At 41.7% G+C, this 26,117-nt stretch overlaps 2 protein-coding genes across 9 annotated transcripts; both read left to right on the top strand.

Annotated features, from left to right (window-relative positions):
* Nucleotides 1-8: 8 nt before the first annotated feature.
* Hers (Histone gene-specific Epigenetic Repressor in late S phase) lies at nucleotides 9-16,199 on the top strand. The gene is given in 10 exon segments (XM_065303075.1): nucleotides 9-2,199; nucleotides 2,202-2,470; nucleotides 2,533-2,854; nucleotides 11,223-11,389; nucleotides 12,052-12,381; nucleotides 12,445-12,649; nucleotides 12,713-14,091; nucleotides 14,154-14,316; nucleotides 14,378-14,546; nucleotides 14,624-16,199. Coding segments are annotated over 10 exon segments (4,131 nt in total). The 5' UTR covers nucleotides 9-1,262; the 3' UTR covers nucleotides 14,814-16,199.
* Nucleotides 16,200-16,440: 241 nt separating this feature from the next.
* sgg (glycogen synthase kinase 3 beta homolog shaggy) lies at nucleotides 16,441-25,953 on the top strand. Of its 8 annotated transcripts, none has more exons than XM_065303089.1 (9): nucleotides 16,441-17,036; nucleotides 20,690-20,880; nucleotides 20,941-21,024; nucleotides 21,214-21,264; nucleotides 21,946-22,056; nucleotides 22,117-22,548; nucleotides 22,797-22,853; nucleotides 23,061-23,247; nucleotides 23,312-25,953. In XM_065303089.1, exons 1-9 carry the CDS (start codon nucleotides 16,952-16,954, stop codon nucleotides 23,470-23,472), a joined length of 1,359 nt encoding a protein of 452 aa, XP_065159161.1. In that variant the 5' UTR covers nucleotides 16,441-16,951; the 3' UTR covers nucleotides 23,473-25,953. The 8 variants fall into 8 exon arrangements, with proteins under 8 accessions (XP_065159161.1, XP_065159163.1, XP_065159164.1 ...); XM_065303084.1 differs by lacking the exon at nucleotides 16,441-17,036 and adding an exon at nucleotides 19,800-20,031; XM_065303088.1 differs by lacking the exon at nucleotides 16,441-17,036 and adding an exon at nucleotides 20,389-20,604.
* The last annotated feature ends 164 nt before the right edge of the window (nucleotides 25,954-26,117 follow it).

The raw sequence follows: 26,117 nt of genomic DNA, 5'->3' as shown, positions 1-26,117 counted from the left end.
GTGGCTTGTGAGTGCGTTCATTTCTAGGGCGGGGAATTTTGCGCGGAAACACGTAAGGAGATTAGTGAAGACACGCGATTCCGTATTGTTCGAGAACCATCTGTTAATATCGCTAGGCTGATCGAACGCCCTTATTACGGCTAAATTCAATATCTACTCGCTGAAGTTGTCACTGCGGACGCAAGAAACAATCAAACTTTGCTGGGATTCGCGTGTTCCGAGAGTCGCGAACGCACATCAGGAGGATGTGACATTTACAGAGGAAGGTAAACAATAGAAAAACATCACGGGATCTGCAAGCTAACTAAAAACTAATAACTGTATAATAAACTGTGTTCGGGGTGTAAGTGTCGGACGTGCGCGACAAAACCCGTCGCTAGTGAAATTGATCCAGGGGGCTGGAGCGCGAAGGAGTTGCGCGTGCCTTGCGGTTCGTCCTGCGCCGTCTTCACGGGGTACAAGCAAAGTGGCAGTGTTTTATTTAATTTTATATGTCAACTGCTGCTAGGGAATGCGGATGCATCGGAGGACGAGTGCGGGTAAATCGATGCACGGTGGGTGATATCGTTTCACTCTAGGGGGAGCACACGCAGGACTAAAGAAAAACTATCACGTGAAAAGTGCGATGATGTGAAACGGTGTTTTGACGTGATTGCGACCGGTGTTACAATGACAAAGACGGCAAAAGCAGTGAATCAAACCATCAACAACAGCAATGGCATCGTGAAGAAAACGCCAAAATGTGCGAAAGTAAAACTGACCATCAGCAGCTCTGCGGCTGCAACAGTAAAAAAGAAGATGCTCGCAGCGAAGCTGACGAAAGAACAGGAGGCATCCATCGCCGAGACTATTACATTCGTCGTTAGCGGTAAGGTGAGAAAGACGCCTACGGGATCACCTTCTGTACAAGATGTGCCTAAATTGTGGAAGAGGGTGGCTAAAACAAACCAAACACGCACATCAAGGACACCACTGCCAAGAAAACTGCCCCGCACGCTAAAACAAAAGTGGCGAAAAAGCAAGTCAATAACGTGCATCGTTTAGCACGCCCAAAATTGGTAAATAAAACCGTCAACCGACCCACTAAGTGTAAAAAACCTAACCGAGGCGAAATTAAAAATAACAAAGCAGAATCTAAATCGAGCGTTGATGTATCTGATAAGGAAGAGAAACATGAAAATGATAAAAAACCGACGAAAAACAAGCAGATTTTGAAGACTGTTAAAAGCTCTTCGAAAAAATCCGCTTCTCATCAAGGAAAAATGCCTGATAAGTTAAATGGTGAGAAAACATCGGTTAAGAAAGATGTCAAGGTCACAGAGGCGAAGGTAATGTCAAAAAAAGTCAATCAGAAACTTCAAATCAAAGAGGAACAATTAGACGAAGTCATCGCCGCCATTTTTGAATCCTCTGTGAAAGCAGAGGGGGAGAAACTTGGTGTTAAGAAAAGTTCAGAAAAACGCACGCCTAAACTTGAACCCTCGGTGTTAGCGAATAAACTTAAAGCTAAATTGAAATCAGCTCCGTTGAAAAACAAAGTCGTGTATGTGAAGAATAAAAATCACAAGGCAAAGTTGGTAGGAAAACCGATTCAACAGGTTAAGTCTCGAAAATTGCTGAGTATTTGGAATGGTCCTAAACGCCATCGTGTGGCATCCTTGAATGCCATGGCAAAAGTACATTGTCTATACGACAATGAATTCCGTGGTAATTTTGATCAGTTGGAGCTCAACGTCAAGCGTGAACTTGCTGAAGAAAAGGAAGAAAAACGACGCACCAGGCCAATGAAACACGAACGCCAATCGGTCTCACCACAACCAACGCGTACCTTGCGTTCTGTACCAGGGCTACGCGCTGTTGGAAAGATGTGGGACATGCATGATACAACATCTAGTAGTGAAGATGACTACCTACAGGTTCCTGCACGCAGTGATAAACCTAAGAAAACCACAAAGGCAGTACCCACAGAAAAACGAACCACAACTGTTGCTAAAACGAAAAAACCGCTAGCAAAACGACGCAAGAAGGAAGAAGTTGTCATGGATCTGAAGGATATGGTTGTGCGCAAGCGCATGGCTAGCCTGAATGCGTCAGCAATACTCGCCGCCAGCTACTCAGCGGAAAAGCGCACGCATCCTCGTGGTGCAAACAGCGACACAGAGACAAGCACCTCAGAAGATGAGTATTCAAGCGATGATGAAACGATCAAAAAGAGGAGAAGATTGACTGTAAGCTGCAAGTCCGTGCAGTGCCAAGCAAGAAGGTGGCAGTTATTCTCAACCAGGATACTGATGTTACTTTCACTGGGGTTTACATGAACAGTACGACACGTTCCACGCACCATGAGGGTTATTGTCACATTGCGGGGATGAAGTATCGCATATCTGCAACCAGTCATACACAAACAGCGGCTACCGCTGTCTCTACAGAGACAATTTTGCAATCCTCCACTACTACTACTAGAGAAAATGTATGTTATTAAATAATAATTTATTATTATATGTATTTGTGAATTTTTTATGGTGTTAACAGGAAAATGCCGATACTACGCCTGCGAAATCTTACACGCCATTGGATGCTTTATCGAATATGCAGCCGCCTGCAAACGCTGTGCAACCTCATAACCATCACTTGCCGCCACCACCACTTGCGGCAGCGCCACCCTCCGCACCTATGCAGCCGCATCATCATCATCATCATCAGCATGTACACCATGCCGTCGGTGACATTGGATCGCTGGCACGCCGCCATGGTTGTTCTACAAGTGCATTCAGCGCGCCTCCACCGCCGGCGACTGGAGGATGCGGCACGCAGACGCTTCATCACATGCCGCCAGAACATGGCTACGTTCAAGGTAAGCCTAAGGGTTGTTGTTATACTACCAATGTTAGAATATGCGATGTGGGGGTGGGAGTAACAGCAGCAGCATGGAGTGGTGACGCTCGTCTGATACTTCGGGCAAGATCGGCGCGGCGGCCGGTCGTGTGGCGGCTTGCCGCGATTTGCCGTTCCGAAGGATTGTTCTAGACGCGTGCGGATATCGCAACGATCGTAGGGCTTGTTGATTTAAAACCTGACGCGTTACATTTGCGGCATCACACAAACGTTATAATATTGCATCAATGTTGTTAAAGTGCGCAAAATGACGAAACCAAAATAGATCTCTGAATTCTGAATTGTGTGGAAGTGTTAGCGCTTATTGCGTCGTTGCATTGCTACGCCATACTCCTGAATACATTTTAAATGAGTAGTTTTGGTAGTGATAATCGAATGATTACTTTAAAAACTCCATTGGTGAATTTCAAGGATCACGTTGATCTGCTCGCAGTATACATGGTATTAGCAACAGGTAAAACAATTTTCATCGACGTTTTTTATAGTTTGTACAATGACCTTGAACAGGACATTCATTTATTTATTTTTCTAAGATCAAGATGTATGCATTCTATGTCACATCCTTCGTCTGGGTTATGCTTGAAATTATGGCAAATTTAGACGCAAGATCAGTGACCACAGCAATGAATCCAGGAATTTATTTTCCTAGGATTGGAAGAGAAGAGGTTCGAGGGAAGCATGCTTGAAAATGTTTGTTTGCTTCTGCGATGACCTTTTTACAGTTTTTACACTATTTACAAAATGATGTTGAAAGTAACTTATACTCTCCCATGAAATTTAAATATGACACATTTCTTATACACCGCTTATAAAACTCTTTAAAGAGAAAGTTCGTTCTTGAGTACGTGCCCGCAGTCTGCAATGGCGTTCGTGGCTCTCAGGTCATCGATTTGCTAAAAGATTTTGCACGCTCATCTGACGCCTTTCGCCAGGAGTACTCGTACTTCTTGTTTCCTCTGGGGTACACGTACACGTTATTCAACATAACAAGCGGCATGCTTGAACTCAAAGAAACAAATTGTGCATCCGTATCGCATTATGGCTGGCCCACATACTACCGGTGGTACTACGGCTCAGCGAGTGACAGGCAGCTGGTAGGAACAGCTGGCTGTCGAAAAAGAAGTAGGATACTAAAACCCGTCACGATCATGCAAGGGGTAAAATTAATTTCTTGTGAAGTTTCTCTTTCTCCTTTAGTAGGCACAACTTACGTTAGATTGCATAAAAGGTATGTTTATCATTTGCTAACCAAAATTGGGACTTCATCAAATGTGTATTAATTTTTTTTGTGGTGCTTGCCGTAAGGGATAACATCTGATTAGTTATACAGTAAGGAGCAGGTGCAGCGGCAGCGACAGGAACAATGAATTGTACGATTTTAAAAGGAGTTAAAATTTTGTTTGTCTGTAACGTTTTCTTTAAATATCTTGAGTATAGGAATTAATTGGCGATATAAAATCTTTGTCAGGGATAAATAATAACGTCGAGGGAATTGCTCGAAACTTTCATCCACATTCACTGCTTGCGAGTGCGAAACTCGTAAGTACGTACCAACTTGAACGACGAGTATATTGGTTGTGAGGAGTAGGGTCGAGCAAGTGAGCATGCGGTGAATTGGTACGTGAAGTGAGTGGAGAGGAGCAGCAGTACCGGCAGCCGCTGCCTCGACAGTCGAGACCGGGCGTTGCTGGCGGTGCGATGCGTAGAGAAAAACGAGTGTCGCGAATGTTTGGTGTTTGCACAGCAGTACGCAGCAGTACTGCAAATGAGATTATCGCAAGGAATATTATCAGCTTGTGTGTGTGTGTGCTGTGGGGCGGTGAATAAAGTTTAAAACTAACAGATTACCGAAGTGTTGGCACGCCGCACGCGAAATACACCGTTTTCTGAACCGTTTATTGCAAAAAGCACTGCTTAGTTTACGATTGTGTGTACGACTTTCACAAGAGTCGCCGCACACGATTTGAACGGTGCACGCATCGACTGTGATACTGTTATACTTATGTTGCGGAGGAAACACCATCACGACGGAAATTAAGAATGCCATGAATATATGACATGACATGCACCCCATAACGCAGGGTGCAACACCTCGTATAACTATGTGATTTATGAGCAACGTGGCCTTGGATAAAAGTGATAAAATAATAAAGCCAATAATACTAATCATTGTGATATTGCTAAATTTTTATTGCTAAATTTGTTAAGTTAAAATGAAGCTCAAAATGCCGTGCAAATTGTGCGATTCAATAAGCCACCCTAAGTTAGGGGTGGTTCGTGCTGACGATGGTGGAGGTGCCACGTGCACGCACACTGATTACGTGCTGTCATCTCATCAAGCCATGCCGTCGATGATGCCGATTGGGTTGCAAGTACAGGACCCTACGATACTTGTGCCACAAATTAGGGATATGATGCTTGCGGCGTATTTATTCAGAGGTGAGATTATTTACGCATTTCTATGCAAAGTTGTGAAAATATAACCTTGGTGCTTGGTGGCAGCGCGAAAATAGGTGCCGAAATGTCGAGTTCACCGGATAAACGTTGTGCGGGGCAGACGCGACGCGAAAACAGTTTTGTTCCGCGCGCGCGCTTGGCGAGCCCACACATTGCGCGCCTTTCTGCTCCGGCACGGTTGCGGCTATGAATAAATCATAGATTATGTGCAATGCATAGCCAACTGGTACTTACTACTCTCGACATAACGTGAGTGACTTGGTTTCTTAGCCGATGAGCTTCCTCAGTAGGTAGACAATTCGTATAGGTATCTTTTTTTTCATGATTTAGAAATATTTGTTTCATTTAGTATTTAAAAAAAAATTATTTTTATTAGTACATCTTTTAAAATACATATTGATTCTAGGAATGTATACCACAAAACGAGTATGTAGATAACCATTTTCAAGGATTATCTTGTTCCATTTTCATGTCTTATTATTACATGGGTAACATTCACTTTGTGGTACATGAAGGGATAGCGTATATGGTGATGTTATGATGTTAACGAATCAGTCTTCCTCCGTTGTTGTTTGCAAGCAGCGGGAATATTTGTGCGCATATCGGAAGCGCCTACACGCGTGTTCTAAAAATAAATGTCCGGCATGGCGCGGCGAAAACTATGTGTTTGTAGACGTGAAAACTAAATTAAAGTAACTGTATTGCTGGTTTGTTACTTGCGAGCAATTAATAAATCAATAATCGTATGGGCTTTTGGAGAAATTCATTTTACGAGTATATTTGTGCAGTGGGTCGGTCATTATCAATGATGCACGCGCCGCGCAGAAAAACACACATATGAAGCATCTATAATTACGATTATTGCCAAGGTCGGCGTCGGAGGTTCAGTTGAGTTGCGGCCGCGTCGCGTATTTGATTGCGCGTTCGTATCAGCGCGCATTTTCTCTGCTGTCTCGCCGCATGTGATAATACGCCGCAAAAGGTCACAATCATCTTAAACACGTCATGTTCACTTCAATCGGACTACTTTTCCACATGGCCCTTCAACTTTCTACTGTTGCTCAAGAAGTTTTATTGGCCTGTTTTAATAAATTGTAAAAAAAATGTGCAAAAAATTATAAAAACGTTTAATAAAAGAGATACGTGTGTTTAGAATCACTTTCAATAAATCATCGGTTCAGTATTCTGCAGACGCACACATGAATAAAAAATTATTAACTGGCTGGGATAAATCATTGCGATTGCCGGACGCTTTATAGTTAGATGTAAATATTTTAATATGTAGATACGCAATAATTTGATATTTAAAGAATAAATATGCGCGGAGCAAGTGCGACGCGCGCTTGTTTGCCGCTTGCTGGGTACGCATGTATGAAATATGATGTTGCTTATAAGGAGGTCACGCCGTCCGACCGGAATCCGGGAGCTCAGCCGACTCAGGTGTTCACGCTGCGTGTTGCTCTTGGCGGTGAGCGGTAAACACTCTCGAGTGGGAACGTGTCAGAGGCTGAAGGATTTTCATTTGGGCCACACGATAAAACGTTTATATCATTCGACGTATTACTACCAGGGGACGACAATTGAATCGCGAGTTGATTTTTCACTTTAAAGTTGTATTGACATGAGTAAGTTTTGTTTGAATCGATTTGGGTATTCAATCAATTTGCCTATTCAATTGTTGAACACATATTTCACATGTACTTTGAGTGTTAATTAAAAAGTTGAGTTTATTAGAACGCATGGTCATTTCTTTTTAGCATAATTTGTCATTTTCGCTTCTCCCGTAGTGTAAATTCAATAATTGGTTATAATCTTTTATTAATTATGTATTTGATGTCGCGTCAAAGTAAAGAATTACCTTACGTACAAAACCGATCAGAGGACAAACAAAAAAGCTGACGCGTTTACTATTGGTAAATACTAGTACCAAGAAGCACTAGTGTGCGCATTCACGCTTATCACGCGAATGCATAAATAACGATAAAGCATCGCTCGGGACAGTTTGCCAGGTTTACAGCATTTTCGTTGTGTTGGCAGTTAGCTTGCTTCGACTATTAGTTCACAATGATGCCTTTGTATCGTTCAAACCTTATTTACTACGCATCGCATCACAAATAGCAAATTTGCGGACTTATTTTTTAAATTAATTATTAGTCTATTATTTAGAATATCGCTAAGTAGACTACAGAAATGGTTAGAAATGTATTCTATGGAGTATAATATTATAGCTTCTGTCTTCAGGAAGAAATATTATCGAATAATTTTCCAGTCATGTGAAAATCTATTTTATGCGCGGTGTGGTTCACGCCTAGCGCGCTCGGCACGACGCGGCGCTTAAATTTTCACGCGGCGCTAAAGCGCTGGGATCCAGCAAACCTAGTTTTACTGTTCTCGCGAGTAATTCGGGTAGTATAGAAGCCTAAGAGATAATTGAATCTGACTGATTATGATGATAATGGCAAGGTGTACTGTTTGCACGTGTGTGTGTGCACTCATTCGGCGCGTTGCGCTACTCTCCTGTCGACGTTTATGGCGCTTTCGGTACGCAAGTACGCGGTACGAGAGCAATTAGACGCCATAAAGGTAATATAAAGTGGCAGTATAAAGGAGTTGCATTTGCGGCCGAGGATGTCGACGGGCTAACGCACACGCTTGCCAGGAAACAAGGCGCATTACGAGCTTTATTATGTGCGCATTTTAGTTTCTTTTTCTCGACTTGTTTGCCGCGCGCTTTGTGATGGTGGTGGTTTTTGTTGGCTTTTTTTCTTGCGCACGCATTTTTGCGCGCTGCGAGTTATGTTGGCACGTTTAATTGCTGTTTCGACGACGCACGTTGAGCGGCGCGTTGATCGTTAACTGGAATAATTTACTGTTGGATGAGGACCTTCTCGGCACAGTGCAGCATTTGCAAAGTTGATTTCATTACTCGGGCAACTGGCCTGAATTGTTTGTTACGCACTATTTGTGTTTTCCGGGTATGCACAAATCACTTATATTATGAATCTCTATCTCAATTTATTATTCAAACTATTTATTTGTGAAAATCGGTAAATAGTGCAGTATATTTCATTCGCCGGGGGTAGTCTGTAACATTCTGGTAATTACACATTGTTTGTTTAGCGAATTTACATGCGATATTAGCTTTCTGCGAACATGGCAGCCAAGAGGAGAGGAAATGAAGGTGTCTAATGATTCTCTCCGTTGTGCCTAAACAGTTACTTTACAGCCTTAGCGAAAGCCGTCTCGTAATTAATTACTAAGTGAACAGCATTATGCATGAATCACTAAAATTGCACTATTTGCACTATTGCACAAGTTGTGTAAGGATAAGAGAAGTTAAAATCAAATTGTTTTTAATGCGTTTCAGCAAAACGTGCTCTCCGAATTAAATATTTATGTATTCATTATGAATCTAAAAAGCGACTTCCTGTGCGAGCGTGTTATTTTTAATTGATATTTCGTGATATTTGTCTGATATGCAAATATATATGTAAGACAATTTGTTAATAACAGTTTTATGAAACACCAGAAGGCATTTGCCGTAGGAAAATACTAAAAGTAATCTCGTCATCATTATAATTTTGGTTATAATGATCAAGCGCCGGTGCGAGAGGTGTGAACGGATTTATTAAATTAATTGTCGGAAATTGCTTAATTTCATGCTTTGTGCTGATGGCAGCGGCACTGACTGTGATTTTTTTAATACAGAAATGGTGACTTTGTTTAGTTTGAGCGAATAAAGCGATGTAAAAACTTTGTGCAAAAAACCATCGAGGAAACGTTGACCCCGAATTTTGGCAAGGACAACAACCAGCGTGCTAATAGCAATGATGTAATTTGCGATCGCTTGTTATCAAAATAATACGTGATGTATAAAAAAAAACTTTTGTTGGGTCATTTGGATCGTGTTCCTTTTTCTTCACTTTGGACCACAAATTGGTTAATTTTTTCGGCGTTGTAAGGTGGGATTCTCGTCGTATTTCATCTACCATAACCGCAACTTATCTTGAGTGATGGCGATGCGATGATGAGCACGGAACAGCCATGAACCGTTGTTTTATAAGCATTGCGAATTGCAATTGCTTTGCTTTTTGCGAGACGAATTTATATTTGCAAAGGCAGCAAGCAACCTTCGCTGGTGCCATTGACTGGCACGACTTTTAATAACGCCGAACCTAGAGTTGCGAATACCGTCGTTCTTTTAATGATGGTCGTTGGCTTGCACGTTGTTTCATTCAGGAACCGAGATTAAACTAGTTCGCTAGCGTTCTCCCTTGACTTTCAACTTTTAGCTTTGGATGAAAAACCAAAATATGTTTGTATTTAGTACGTTTTTCTTCATTTTCGATTTTGATTCACTGAACAAACAAAGCCCAACAAAGCGTAAAGTGATGGGCGGCAGGTTGATTGTCCTTTGGTTAATGCATGTGGCTGAAACAATAGGAAATCGAGAATTCGCTAGGGTTTGAAGAAATTAAAAAACAGTATACAATGGTATTCATAAAGCAATTGATGACTATGTATTATTAATTTGTGAATATCGCGTCACGTGTTGTGGATAATTATCATGTTTCGAACATGATAAAGTGACAAGCGCACTTTAATAAAGGCGCGCAAGAGAATCCGACTAGTGGACTTGTAGGACGACCTTTCCGCAGTCCGTGACCCATTTCCTGAAATTACGATGCGGCTGCTCGCTTCGTCGAACTTTTTATTCGAGGTAGCAGATGCCCGGCACGACCACCACCACGGCCGTCGCCAAAACCAAGAACGTAATAACAGCCAGTGTTGTGCATTATCCAATAACGGACTAAGTAGACGTTTAGGGGAGAGGGCGCAACAGACACAATGGGAAATTCTTAACGCGAGAGGCGACAACATTTACTGTCTGCCGTTTTTGTGACCGAAACATTTTATTTTTTAATTTGATATTTATTTTATTTTTTACTTTACTTGTCGCGCGAATGAAAACTATGGAAGAATATGTGAGTTAACATGCGGTTTTGCGGTGAAATGTGTCTGTGATTTCAAAATACGTTGAACCACTTCGGAAATTATTAATTTAAGATGTTAATTCAGCGCTGTGTCTTCATAAATGCCGGCGCACCGGGCTTTTAATAAAAGAGCCTTATGATAGGTATTCATGAGCTCTGCACGTCCAAGGCGAAAGCATTGGGACAAGACGCGTAAGAAACAAAGAAGCCGTGACCTTATTCAATCACCTCAACACGACTGGTTATGTCTGCTGAACGACAAAAGTAGGTGGCACCGAACCAACGAACTTGGCGCGACAACGCTCCAAAAAACACACATCATGCGCTCGTTTGAATGCGCGCCGCGTATCGTTTACAAAGTGACACTGAAGGGGTAAATTTAAGATTCTTAATATTTGCAAGCAATTTCTTAAATGTTGAAAGGTGTGGTGTCTGTTGGTTTGTTTATATAAGTAAATAACATCGAATAAGCTCATATTTCGTTACGCTCTCATTATCTTTTAACGATTTGTCTTCAGTAGAAGAGAATCGTGCGCTTACTTAAAACGTAAATCAGGAAATCAACGGTAACATCAAGACTACGTGACGTGGACAAGCTGCGCGTTAATCTCCAACACACTTATTCGTATTCGAATTTTCTGATTGTAGCAAAGTTTTAGTTAATACAAATGTTTCGTGCGGAGATACGCGCCGAAGTGCCTAGGTTTGTTCGCGCGCTGCCGCGATTTCTACTTTCAAATTTAGAATCACACCAAACAGGTTTCATCGATAAAACGTGCCAAAAGTTGAAAACGTTTTTATTGTTTGCTCGACGCTCTTGATTGATGAATTATACCAAGTAAATGTTTATTGAAAATGGCGTCCATTTTGTTTCAGGTTATTATCAACCGGCTGGTCCGTTGATAAGTGTTCATGGACATTCCCAGGCGCCTCCATCTTTAAATACTAAATCGGTGCCGCTGTCGGACGCCTCACCGTCATCGACATCACCACTTCTTCAGCCACCCCCGCCGAGTTCGGCTGGAGATTCATCGGACAGTGAAGTAGGTTCATTGTAATTTTTATTTGTTTTGCGAATTTTGTTAATGATTCAGCAGACTGAATTGTTCATTCACAGACAATGATTGTTTTGTATTGCGGCGATAAGACTCACAATCTACTTGTACCTAGTGTATTATTAATTTAACTAGCTTTAACCCTTGGCTTCGCTCGCGAATATCTAAAATAATGAAGTTGCTTCCGTACGCGTCTGCAGTCACAAAAGAAGTAACAATGAAGTAGAATGGCGGGAAGTTTAAAATGGCTGAAAGTATAGTCTATGGAAGTATAGTGTACAGTCTCCATAGTGTAGTCAATTGGATTTGATGTAGACGTAGCTGTCGGTAATACAGTGTGATGGTACTATAGTACTTAGGTTTGAGCTTCATTGCTGGAATGCTAGATGGCGTTAAAGTAGTCAAATAGCCAGATGCAGAGGTATTATTGGTTAAACAATTTCTTTATTTTATTTAAAAAATAATTTTTTTTATTAAATAAAAAGTAGCCTATAACCATTCGGGGACCACTAAGAATATGTGTACAAATTTTCATGATGATCGGTTAAGTAGTTTTTGCGTGAAAGTGTAACAAACATCAGGACTTTTGCATTTATAATATTAGTAGGGATATTTGAATCTGATGTGTTTTTCTTTATTTGTTGCTTCAGGTGATAATTACGTCCGTAACAACAGCAAAAGAGGCGCTTGCCCAACAGCAGCCTTCACCGGCGGCAGCATACCATCGGCTCAACCATCACTATCCGCCGCCTCCACCGCATGGTGCCTACTCGGCATACGGGGGAGCTTATCCACCACAGTATTACGGTGCCCCACCGCCACCTCCGGGTCCCACCGCCTATCCACATCACGACATGTGCTACACCTCGTTCCAGCCGCACAAGTACATGTTCCGGCGGTATTTAGCGCCCCCCGCGCCACCTTACTATCAGCCCAGCTCACCTGATTTGTACACCCAGCAACCCAACACAAATCAACAGGTTTGTTGCTTTTTGCCCACGCAGCGCACGATATAACTCACCAACCAGAGATGTAATGAACAGGTTGTGACCGCTACCAGCTCGTCGAGCGGCAACTATCAATCGTCGTCGACGGGTCCGCCACCACCGACGTTGATGGAGACGTACCCGGGTCCACCACCAACCCTTATTGAGTCGTATCCTTCACCAGCGCATTATTACCAAGGCTACGGCCCGACGCCGCCGTGTTATACGCACTCAGCACCGGCGCGACCCCTCAGTTATATAAGTGAGTCAGAAGCATATTTAGGAATTAGAATAATGTTTATTATTCTGAATCTACTGCTTGCAGATGCCACATATCAAACGTGTCCTTGTCCAATGCAGTCGTGTCCAAAAAACGTACATACTGGACCTCTTGCTGGAGATAGTAAGAGGTCTAACATCACAATCGCCAAAGAATCAGTGCCGCTGCCTCCGGTGGCTCTTGCGTTACCACTGGAACCAGCCAGTGCAACAGGGCCACCGAGTCCGGCGCGAGGTAGTGCAGGCATGCCACCACCTCCGTCGCCTGCAGGTGCTACTTACCAACAGCCGCCTCCACCAAAGCAGGAGACGCCTGAGCCAGCTGCCATTGAACAGCGGCGGAAGGCGCGTGTTGGTAAAGCTATGGTGCGGCACAACATTGCGCAGAACCAACAGAACACGATGCTCCTTATGTGTCAAACGCCTACAATTCTAGAAAGCGTTAAGCGTGAAGTAGAATCACCGAAGGAGGAGGCACCCGTCACCGCAAAAATCGAGGATTGTGCCGATGTTGTTCTAGTCGCCGAACACGAAAATGCCATCAAACGTGAACTACCCGAGAAGCCGCGCATTGGAGATATGCTAACGGATCAACCACCAACAACCCCACCTCCTCCTGATCCTGAAATTCCACCTGCACCTGCCAATGATGACTTATTATTACCGTGTCAAAAAACCGTTGCGGAGAACGTGAAGGTAAAAAACATGAAACGTAAATGTTCGATGAGTAAAGAAACAGTGCCACCTCTGGAACCAGTAGCAGTGGTAGCAAAAAAGCCGAAGCTCGAGAAGCCGAATGGAAGCTACAAGGACTTGATCAAAAAAACTCAAAACGTTGTCAAGATTAATAATGGCAAGCGGAAATTAATAACCGAAACGAGGACGGTAAATGGTGTGCTCATTCGTTTTAGAAAGAGCAATAAGCGCAACAAGCGTCTTGCCTCGGCTGCTGCGGCCCAGAAAGAAGAACATCATGGCAAGCGGGTAAAATCAACTAAACCACTCACTGATAGCAACGTACCTCAAAAAGCGAAAGCAAACGGCGCCAAAGAAGCCAAAGGGATTATTGATCCGGAGCTCAGAGAGAACAAGGAACCCACCACCAAGCGTACTCTTAAGAAACAACTACCACCACAGGGCAAGAAATTACAGAGTAATCTTGAGCGTACCATCGAGAGTGTTGTGCACAATCTACGAACACCCAAAGTAGTATTGGGAATAGAAAAGGTAGCGAAAAAAGTTGCACCCAGTAAAGTCAGGCGTAGTACGGAAAATAGTGCGAAAGTTGTGGCACGTCGCAGTTCCACAAAACAAAAAGATGTGCCGCAGACAATATCTCGAATTCCACGACGCTCAGCACAATTACGCTGGTCAAACGGCTGGCGATGGCTTGGTGATCCATTTGATGGCAAAGTGTTCTTAAACGTAAGCAGATTTTTATAACCCAGATATTTTTAACTAACAGTGTTTTTTTTTATGTTTAATAGAGTGATGAGTCGATTGTGACTCGAAAATGTTATCCTGCAATGGTACATGAAGAGGGCGACATTATTGAGCCACGTGACTGCGTTTTGCTTAAGGCCGGACAGCGAAAAAACGAGCTTCCTTTTGTTGCCAAAATCGCTGCGCTGTGGGAGAATCTCGACGACGGTAAATCACCGTATAAAACTGATTTCGGAAGCCTATAATATGTGTTTTATGTATTATTTAGGCGAAATGATGATGTCTTTGCTGTGGTACTACCGCCCTGAGCATACTGAACAAGGCCGGCGGCCTGTCGACCAGCCAGACGAAGTGTTTGCCTCCAGACATAAAGACTCCAACAGCGTCGCCTGTATTGAGGACAAGTGCTACGTTTTAACTTATAATGAGTATTGCAGGTAAGTGCATCCCAAGATGCATCACAAGTATACCACAAGATATAATTTTTACTAATCGTGTTTGATTACTGATGTAGATATAGAAAAGATTTGCGAAGATTAGAAGCATGCGTGGAAGATACTGGCCCATGCATACCACAACCCGACCCATACCCCCGACACCATCGACAGCCTCCCTCCACGCTGGGCACATCCGCCGATCTAGTGTTTTTCTGTCGCAAGGTGTACGATTTTCGACAGAAACGCATTATTAAGAATCCCAGTTAATCAAAAGATATCGTTCGAATAATACGTGAAACTCGTTTTCCACTAGCAAAACGATGACCAAAAACTTCAATAATTTTATATCGTAAATTAAACGACGACGAAGTGATCGGTGTAAGATAATTGGAACACGCATTTAACAAATATTGCAGTGCATCATCCACGGCATTTAGTATTTACATGTTTCTTTGTTTCGAACGAACAATTACTGCAAAATCAAAACCGACGATCGGCAACAAATTTGAACAGACACGTTCAATAAGTATACACATTGTTACTTTATATTGGAAAATTACACAAAGGGAACATTTGTAATCTATATATATTAACATATTTCATTAGTTTAATAATAATGTTGTATAGTAAACCAAAAAACATAGAGATGATTATATTATTATATACAATATATATATTTAACACGAAAAATGTAAAAAAATTGAAGGAAACAAAGCGACAAACTTATTAAGTAATTAATTATTGATCAATATTTATAATTGAAACAGTGCTAGAGGTGTGTGTGCTTCAGTAGAACAGAAATGCCGACAAAATGCGACAGAAAAAACAGAAAGCTAGTAACGAATTCGTCAATGTTCTCTTATCTTAATAATCAAAGCATTACTTAATACAATTGCGTTGTTATGTATTTACTGCTTGATATAATAATCGGTTGGCAGATGAACGTGACAGAGTAAAATATTGATATAAAATCAGGGATATCTGTATGATATACATAAACAAACAAGTATCAATTAATTTTTAATATTTAAACTAATTACGGATAATAGGATGCGCTTTGAATGATTTCGAAATCACTAAAAATGTTATTCCTTTTACTATTTATATTAGACTAAGTTGAGTTTACCCGATCTGTTAATTAAGTCTAGTTGTACATCGATTTAAAAATCGCGTAACCATTTTAGGTTATATTTTTTTTATTATTTATCTCTTGGAATATGGACTAAACCGACGGAAATCATTGATCGACGCCAAAGTCTTATTATTATGCCCTTTCTTTGTTTTTATATTATTATGTTATTTGATAAGATTTATTACTGTTATGTTTTATTTTTTATCTATTTGAAATAATAATTGCTATTATGATTACGATCATCTTGTACATAACTATTAACATGTGCTTAATTAAACAAGTTATTATTATGTTTCTACCAAAATGCGCAAAGCAATAGATGGACAATGTGCTGTATTTTATTTGATCAATTGAGCGAATATTGTGAATTTGTTTTATACACGTTGATGTACGTAATTGAGCATTTGTTTGTTAAAACGCCGCCTATGCCTTTTAGGTGCCTTCCTCTTAACTAATTATATCCCCGAAATTCTTCTTTATGTTCCTTAACAAATGCAAACTGAATAAATGTGTGAAAGTACGATCTGGATCTAATATAATCCCTGTAATGAAATTTTCTTTTTAATAATTTAGTTATTTAAGGTAAAACTAATTCGAATCCCAAGGTCAACTCGGGTTGTATTTTGACAGATTGCTGGTTGTACTTTGCGGCGTAGTTAAAGCACACACCGTTAGGTGGCGCTAGGTGTCCGGAGCAAATTGCACGGGTAGGCGCATCGCCGATAGTTCGGGCGCTGCCGGTAGAGTGAAACGCAGCGTGATTGGCTACGATAGTGCACGAACGGGTCAATGTCTGAGCATCTGAAATGTATGGTGGTGAGGTGAAACCCATTGCGAGCGAAAAATGGTTTAAGTCATATCAATTCGCTGCGAAGTATGTGGTGTAGGTGCGTGCTTTAAGTCCCGCGAGACCAGGTGAACGGTGATGTGAACCCGTTTGGGCGCTACGTGCGAAAATACGGCGAGGCAGGCGTGAAGGCGATCCGCGTACGCCCCGACGACCGAGAATCGGAAGAGCAGCACGCACACAGCGACAGCGTACGGCACACGGCCAGACAACGACGACGGCGAATAGCAGTGCGCGGCGGTGTCGAAATAAACTACAGTGATTAGCGTACAAGAGAACCTCTGGCCGCCATCGCCAAGTGCGACACGGGGTGTATCTACCCAAGCAATGTGATAGATTAGACGACCGCCAGCGATTCGGATTATCACCCATCCACAGCCACAGCGCCAGCGCCGTTTGTGAGCGAGTGCGAGCGACGCGTGGAGTATGAGCGGACGACCGAGAACCACGTCCTTCGCCGAGGGCAACAAGCAGCCGCTCAACCCACCACTCGGCGGCATGAAGATTTGCAGTAAGTGTGTACGCGCCAGCGCCCGTCTTCCTAGCTCTGCATCCCGTTGCGATTATTCCTAGTTGCGTCGCCAGCGGGGTATGCAAGTATGTGTGTCTATGCATGTGTAAAAGCGACGAGCGCGCCGCGTTCCCGTTCGTTCGTGGCTTGGCCGTGCTGAGTGACGTCGAACGCGAGCGCGACTCCCAGCTCAACATCTCTTCAACATGGCTGCCCCCACGAAAGCGTGCGCTGTCGAAACGACGGCGCCCGTTGTGGCGGTGCATCTTCGCGACGCTCAAATCACACGCACTCCGATGAGATGGCGCATTTTTTCGCACGCTCGCTGACGTTTGTCAGCAGGCCACTTTCATCCCCGCCCATCTCAACCGCACGCACGCCGCCACGACGCCGCCTTTCGCATCAATAGGTCATCGCTTTGTGCCCCATGGATTGAATCTAATTAAACAGCTACACACGACACACATAATCACATGCGATGCGCCTTCATCAACCTGTAGTGTTACCCAGATACTTGCATTACTCGTAGGTACTACTTTGGACCAGATCTGCTTAAATATGACAAAAAATGTATGGTAACGAAGGGTAAATAGACTTATACCACACATTAATACACATATAGTGTATATTTGCTTCTGACGAGGTTGCCCACTCTTCAGTTGTTTGTCTTGCCCTCAGCGACGACGAGAATTGTTGATCGGTCACACTCTAAGGGCGGCCGCGTCATATGCGCCTCGATAGCGTAATTTATGCATATAGAGAGACCGGTTGACACCCGGGCTATTTTTATCCTGATTAATTTTAGATTACGCGCGCCGACCGCGTCGCTAGCTTACGCCGGTGATGGCGAAACGGCGGTGTTAGGTTACGAATCGCATTTCACATCGGCACTGTGCAACTACCGAATCTATCATCAAGAAATCATAAGGAAAAACAATAACTACTTACATATAGATACCGATTTGAGTGCACACATCGAACTGTCAGTCTAACTGGACTGATTTATTAACAGCCAACTTGATTTTCACGGATTACAAACATTTAGGGCAGAGTTTTAGCTAATAACAACATGAATTAATATTTAGCATCGTTTTGTGGATTATGAAAGTTATCCTTGCACATTTTGTTAAATAATTTCAGTTCATTCATTTTCATTTACTGCCTGCTTTTGTGTATGCGAACGCGAATTAATTTCGATTTCAATTTGAAACATTCCCTAACTGATAATCCAATTGATAACATTGCGCGCAATATAATTTTTAAGGTTTATCAAAATGATTTTTTCTATTTAATAAATTACGTCGTGAGATATTCTTATCAATGGCAGAGATAGTGCTATCACTAACTGGGTTCCCTATAAAATTGTCTGATAATCATGCTGCAATCACATTCGAGTGAAAAAATGATGGATTGTATCGCTGGCACATGTATCTACCTACACAACGTGATCGGGGGGCCCTCGAATGATTTTCTATTAATTGTCTGGCGCAAATTCACTGACTAATTATCGAGCCAATAAATAATCGACGCGTGTATTATTTATATCAACATTTCGTCACCCACGCCAGCCTTTGGCTATGAGTAGTTCATAAACTATGCGGTGCATATTAATAAGAGAGGTGGCTGTTGCACGTGTACGTGTAATTCGAATTTAATTGTTTTAATTGGTTTCCTTGTACGGTATTTTAAAGGAAACTAACTTGCACACCCTGATACAGTTCAGTACAGGTGTTGCAATAATGACGACTTTGACGACACTATCAATTTTGTAGTCTTCATTATTTCAACGCGATTGATATACTTTATCTATCGTATGTACTTTGCGTGTTGATATAAGGCACAATACGAGGACAAGCTCGTGTTACGTGGCCGAAGTATGCAATGAATTATGATCCATGAATAAATATAATCCAATATTCGCGTTGAGTGAATTCCACATACGAGTATGCATAGGTTTTCGCGCGTGTTTTCATCATGTGGTAATGTTCAAGCTGACCGTTTCGTTAGTTACCTGTTTGCTTCGGCGCGGTGCGCTTCCTTCTCGCAATTCAGTTCGCGCTCATTCCGTAAAATTAGAAAGTTTCGTGAGTTGCGGCGAATTAAGATAAGTCCAAATCAACTTGACACTAAATTGCGCATGTAAAACATACCAATCGGCGGTTTTTTGAATAAAAAATTCATCAAATCAATCGTTAAGCATGGAATTAAGATAACTGGATAGATCTCTGACCTTCAAATTGAATTAACGTCAATTTTCTATGTGTAGTAAAAAACTAATGAAAATATTAATAATGTTGTAATCAACACATTCAAATATTTCTTTAAAAAAATGGTGTGACGCCGCGGTAAACTTTAAATAGTCAGGACTGTTCAAATACATCAGACCAGGTGATAAGCACGTGGTGTGTGCGCTACCATTTAACGTAATTTGCGTGCACACGTTTTAAATAAACAAACCTCAAGGAGGAGAAAACGACAACCGATGTGCTCTCAGTAGTGCCCAGTGCAATCGTGTTTCTCGTCGATCGCGAACACGACGAAAATAATAGGAAAAAAGCGCCGCGGCGTCGATCGATTTTTCGATTCGGCTCGCCATGTCCGCGTGTGGCGTGTTCTTGGTGCGCGCCGTCGTCGTCTAATTATTATCGCGGCGTGCACGTATTGATTAACGGAATTCGACCGGAGTAGATGTCGATTGTGGACGCGTAAGAGTTTCAAAACCTAATTGGATATTATTCCAAGTGCAGCCACTAGTAGTAGGTGATGTACAGTGACGACGTTGAGGACGAAGATGGGTTGGGTGCGAAGCGGTACGCGCGGTCCATGTCCGTGCTGGATGTCAATGCACGTACGAAGAGCAAGCGATCCAAGTCGTCCGGCGACGTCTTCGCACAGCGGAAGCGGACACAGTCGATCGACGAGATTGCCGTGCGGTCACAGCACCAGACTGGCCGGCTGTGGCATCTGTGGCGAAGAGTTAGAAAATCGTTTTCCAGTACGGTAAAACTTACCGATTGACAAATTGTGCTTAAATACTCGTACAAACTTTCAATTACTCATTTTACACAATTGTACTCGTACTGCCCGCATCGAATACATGACTACAATGCGGAGCACAATTGTAATGTAGAAGTTGCAACCTAAATTTTACGGTGGATAGATACGATTGTTTACAATTTGCTGCATTAAATTACATTTATTTTCAGCTTGTTAAAGAAAATTAAAAAAAAGAAATGCGCAGAAGATTTAATATTTGCTAATTTAAACTTAGTGCAAAACCACTCGTCCCTGCCATTGAGTATACCCTAATTAGCACATATTACGTGATTCGATAAATTATAATTACACTAAACAAAACGTAATTACGAGAAAAACAAGTATATTTGTCATTTTATTGTACATTGAGTTGACAGGTTTGACTTTTGACCAAAAAACCGCAATTTGTGACCGAAATTTTTGATGCTCATTGTGCACATGCATAATACAAGTATGCAGAAGCAGCCGCGAGTTAGTCACAATCACAACGGCAGTGTGGAGATGCAAATTGTGGATGAACGCACCACCGCAGGTTAAACATGTCGATCGAATTTAGTTTAAGTTGTCCTCGGCTGAAAAACAAAAGACATGCTTTATGTGAATGGGAATTGTTTCAGGTAAAGATGGGGGCAAAGTGACGACGGTGGTTGCTACTCCGGGTCAAGGACCGGACAGACCGCAAGAGGTCTCCTACACCGACACAAGGGTCATTGGAAATGGCAGCTTTGGGGTGGTGTACCAGGCCAAGCTTTGTGATACTGGCGAAATGGTTGCAATCAAGAAAGTACTTCAGGATAAGAGATTTAAGGTTGGGATATTTCCGTTTTATTTATTACAAACTAGGAATTATTATTTGAATTTGTTTTAGAATCGTGAACTCCAAATAATGAGGCGGCTTGAGCATTGTAATATAGTCAAACTAAAATATTTCTTCTACTCTAGTGGTGATAAGGTAAGCGAATCCAAATGATTACATTTCGAATGTAACATTTTCTAAAACACTGAATCTTAATTAAAAGTTCACTTGCTCTCAAAACAAACTTGAACATAGTCGATTAATATGATATATAGATAGTTTCTTCTTATGAGAAATTGTAAGTTGGGAATGAAATTATACTTTTACAAGTGTTTGTGTGTTTAGAGGGCTTCGGTTCCTTGCGATTTGAGCATATTGATGAATACCAGCTCGCAGGTAAAAGAAGCAAAAGTGTTCATTTGGCGACCAAAAAACAAAACAACAAATTGCGCGTCCCACTCTTGGCACTAAAGCGAGGGTGCAACCTCGCCCATGTCGCGTAGATTTGCTCTCATAATATCATCATAACCGCGATCGACTTGCACATCTAACCCCGAGCAGAATTCGCTCATTTTCTCTCGGATGTGATCTGAAATGCCGGCAATCGTAGCGATGCTATATTTAAACTGTTTGCGTTAATCTCCTGCTAGTATCTTTTGCAAGTAGAAAGCGACGGTAGTATTTTCATTAACCAGTCAAAATATGCAGACATGCAAGCACTTGTATTTTCATAGAATCATTTTGTCATGTAAAAGAGGCTAGTTACAAGTTTAGAAGCTTGAATGAATAGATTTGTATACAAAAAGTTTATGATGATTGAGGATAACCAGATTTTGATAAATAGAATACTAACAAGGCAACGAACGCATTGTGTTACTTTTTATGCGTGTTTTGTTGTTTTTTAAAGTATAACCTAAACGCAGTGCTAAAATATTGTGAACTTATTCGCCATGAGCGATTTGTAGAAGTTTTTATCAGAGAAAATCTAACAGCATTTTTATTTCTTGCATTAAACATTGTAGAATCAATTTGCATGCCTACACATTGCTAATTGTCGCGGTTATATTTTTGTTTTAGAAAGATGAAGTATACCTTAACTTGGTACTGGAATATATCCCAGAGACGGTATACAAGGTCGCACGATACTACAGTAAATCAAAACAAACAATTCCCATCAGCTTTATAAAGGTAACGTGCAATTTATATCTATTAGTGATGGACTCTAGTTCCTTCTCTCATCTGTTTTAGCTATACATGTATCAATTATTCCGATCGCTGGCTTACATACATTCGTTGGGCATTTGCCACCGAGATATCAAGCCACAGAACCTACTACTTGCGCCTGATACAGGCGTGTTGAAACTGTGCGACTTCGGCAGCGCTAAACATCTTGTGAAGGGTGAACCGAACGTGTCGTACATTTGCAGCCGCTACTACCGGGCGCCAGAGCTGATATTTGGCGCCATTGATTACACGACGAAGATTGACGTCTGGAGCGCCGGGTGCGTGCTCGCCGAGCTTCTGCTTGGCCAGCCCATCTTTCCAGGCGACTCGGGCGTCGACCAGCTTGTTGAGATCATCAAAGTGCTTGGCACACCAACCAGGGAACAGATTCGCGAGATGAATCCGAACTACACCGAATTCAAGTTTCCTCAAATCAAATCTCATCCCTGGCAGCAGGTGGGTACAGTTGGCGCGCTCAGCCCAGACAATCACAGCGCATTCTGTCGTGTATGTGTGTCTTTCCGAATGAATCGAATGCGATCATTCCGTATGTTACGTCGTGTAGTGCCGCAGTTTTGACTTCATTTACTAATCGTGCCTTTCATCGATCTAATTCACACAATTGGGTGCCGTTTTTTTTGCGTGGCGTTCCAATCGCCTTAAATGCAGGTTTTTAAATATGATTTTTGGACCTCTGATTCCAGTCATTGCTGGCGCGCATGGCGCTTCCAAAATGTACTACCGAACACCAAAAGATCCGCGTAAGTGCGTGGCGTGATATATTGGTCGTGGGTTTTTCTGACGAATGATTTCTGATTGACACGCAAATGTGTTCGATTCGATACTAACGCGAAATTTGCACATATATACACACACACATACACGTACACGATGCGCCTGCTTTTGAAAACTGCCATTTTTTAAAATTTTAATGTGATTTATACGAATATGTTTTTATCCACGTGCAGGTCTTTAGAGCTCGCACTCCCCCAGAGGCTATCGAACTAGTGGCACGTCTCTTAGAGTACACGCCCTCGTCCAGGATCAGCCCTCTGCAGGCATGCGCCCATCCATTCTTCAACGAGTTGCGCGAAAAAAACACACGCCTGCCGAATGGGCTGGAACTGCCACCGCTGTTTAACTTTACGGAACAAGGTGGGCACAACATCACCTAGGTAATTGTTTTCGTTAACGCAGAGTATTTGTGTGTCTATTCCAGAGTTGAATATCGAGCCGAAGCTAAACGCCACGCTGATTCCGCGAGGTCAAGAGGCGAGCAGCAGTCCGCAAGACGGCGGCGCAGGCACATCGACGGCGACCGACGGCAACTCCGACGCGCCGGTCGCGCCCGCCCAGGCGGCTACGTCGGGCATAGCTTAGGTAGTTTTTAAATGCGATCATCCCCAATCTACTTTCCCCCCTTGTCTCAATTTCCTTTGTTTCGTGGGACAAAGTAAATTGATGAAGTTTCAATCCCGGGGCGTGGATCTCTACTCACACACACACACACGTTTGTTGATTTTTAAGTAATTATTATTCGTATCTCCGTATCAGCCATCTCAATCCACACCAACACGATTTTTCCGCTGCTCGCTGAATGCGAATCTATTATAAAATGAATATATTATATTTAAAGCAACCAATGATTGCAACAAGGCGTTTGAAACAAAGCAATGCAGCATATAACGATTTACTAAAAACTCTACACCCTCTTATATTATATACATGATGATATGCAATTGATTGAAACACGGTTCATTGTATTTAAAATCTCTCTCTAAACTTTTTCTCTGACTATTATCTTTAAATTTAACTTTATATAAATTAGGTGAAGCGAACGGAATATACCATTGCAGTGGATGCAGAGACGCGCGAGAGACACAGCAGCAAACGCATCGGGTTCATTATCGCGGTTTGTAATAACTGAGCGAGTCGAGTGTGGGGAGGATGTTTTAACTAATCGGACAGCTGTACTATAGGGTAATTATACGATCTGCTCTGAGGGAGGGTGGCACGATGCGGGTGAAGGCGGATGAATAGCGCCGCCCGTTCCCTTGGGACAGTGCAATTATATATAAACAAGATATATATAACGTGCGATGTACAGAATATTACGTGTTTTTGCAGTAGGCATTTTTGTATTCGTCAACGATGCCCCCTCTTCCCCGATTTTATTAATTTTTCTTCATTAATGAAATTATTATTATTACTTAGAGTTGAGGTGATGTTGTTTCAATATTATTCCCTCTCGTCGTCGGAAGTGCAAAGTTTTCTACTGTTTTCGACAAATTCGACACGAAGCATGATATGCAAACATCTTTCTATTATAAATTCTAGCGTGTGCGGGAATCTAAGCAAGATATTTCTACACTCACACACAAACACTTATTATCTCATTAGAAAATGGGCTTGGGCGGCTCGCTGCTGCGTGGCGTTCGCGGTCGTTAAACAAATATTTAAGGGACGCGCGCGCAAGCCGCCGTGTCAAGCACCAGCGCGACGTCGGAACACAATCAGTCGCTGATGCATTCAAGAAAACCATAGCAATTGTAATTGTATAAACAAGTGCGATTGAGTTGCCGACGTTTTCAACGCCACATTTGTAGTAATAATGTAATATGTAAAATGCATCCAAATATGTGTTGAGGATCGGTCGTCGGGAGCGATTTCTGAAAATATCACTAATCGGACCAGCACATTGAGATTTATCTTAGAGCGCCGTGCGCCATTGCATACAAGAGCGAGAGAATTCGTACAGCAAAGTTGCCACGTTGTTTGCTGGACGCCTGTAATATTTATTTACCCTGAATTGTATACCTAGGAATAAATACACCGCTCGCACCGGAATCGCTCCCGATCGAATTCGCACGAAATTATAAATTGAACACTACTAGGTAGTTAGAAGTAACAATACAAAGAATAAGTAATGAATTTAGATAAAAATGAATACAAAGAAAATATATGATATACCTTAAAAATACAAGTTATAGTAATAATGGATTATGGACCGTCGAAACTACCGATGCCCTATTTTGCCTGTCGAAACCTGTCTATTGTTTTTTTTGTTGTGTACATTGTGTTGTGTCGAAGGTGTTCTTATCGTTTTGCTTTGTTTCCTATTACGTTCATTCTTTGACGTGTTCATCGTATGTGTCTGCCGTGCACCAGAAAGCAATTCAATCACGAAGTGAACACACACACAACGGTGGTAGTGGTGGTGGTGGTGGGTGATGAAAATGAATATATTTGTTCACGTTCACGCCTTCTGTACACGAGTAAATCGAACCTACAGCTAACTAAAAAACTAAATTAATAACTAAACTAAAGACGCAAGAAATATGAGACAAACAAAAACATTTAGATGAATTTATATATATTATATATAAATCCTATAATAATACAATAGATTTTAAGCGAAGTGTGTTGTGCTCCCGTAATATATTTATTATTAATTCTACTATTGATAAACGATTGCTACTCATACCACTGACGAATTGTTGAATTTGACTAATAACTTTTTAAACAGCATCGCATCACAAAAGTTGTAATGTTTAGACACGTGCGGCAGCATGCACACATGGTTGCATACGTAGATATGTTGTCGCAGCCGATGTTTGCTGAAATGTTTAGAGAAAAATCATGATTATCACCCAAAAAATTCGTAATCTCGGGCGCTGGCATAAATCTAGGTTTACATTTCGGATTACAAATTTAACATAATTGCAAAGAATATGAATAATACATTTCTTCTTAGTGCATATAATTTATTTTACTTGTGTGATTGTACATAATTTTTAGCATATATTATTATCTATTAATTAATGTATGTTTAATTAAATTTAAAGAACACGTAACAGGGCATATGTAAAGTTCGTTTTCTGAACATAAAATCCTTCCTAATGTGTACATTCACTTGAATGTTTTTCTCTTATCAGTGTCATATAGGTTTATCAGTTGTTTTTGCTAAAATTAACTTACTACCAATTTACAATATTCATGGAGACGGTTTTCATATCAGCATAGAT

Source organism: Atheta coriaria, unplaced genomic scaffold (assembly GCF_025399875.1).
Source record: "Atheta coriaria isolate IRGN ID8LTWV9N9 unplaced genomic scaffold, Caltech_Dcor_3.1 hic_scaffold_5_pilon, whole genome shotgun sequence".
In the NCBI taxonomy this organism is placed as follows: Eukaryota; Metazoa; Arthropoda; class Insecta; order Coleoptera; family Staphylinidae; genus Dalotia; species Dalotia coriaria.
Note: the sequence above shows the minus strand (reverse complement) of the source record. Positions and strands in the feature narration are given on the sequence as shown.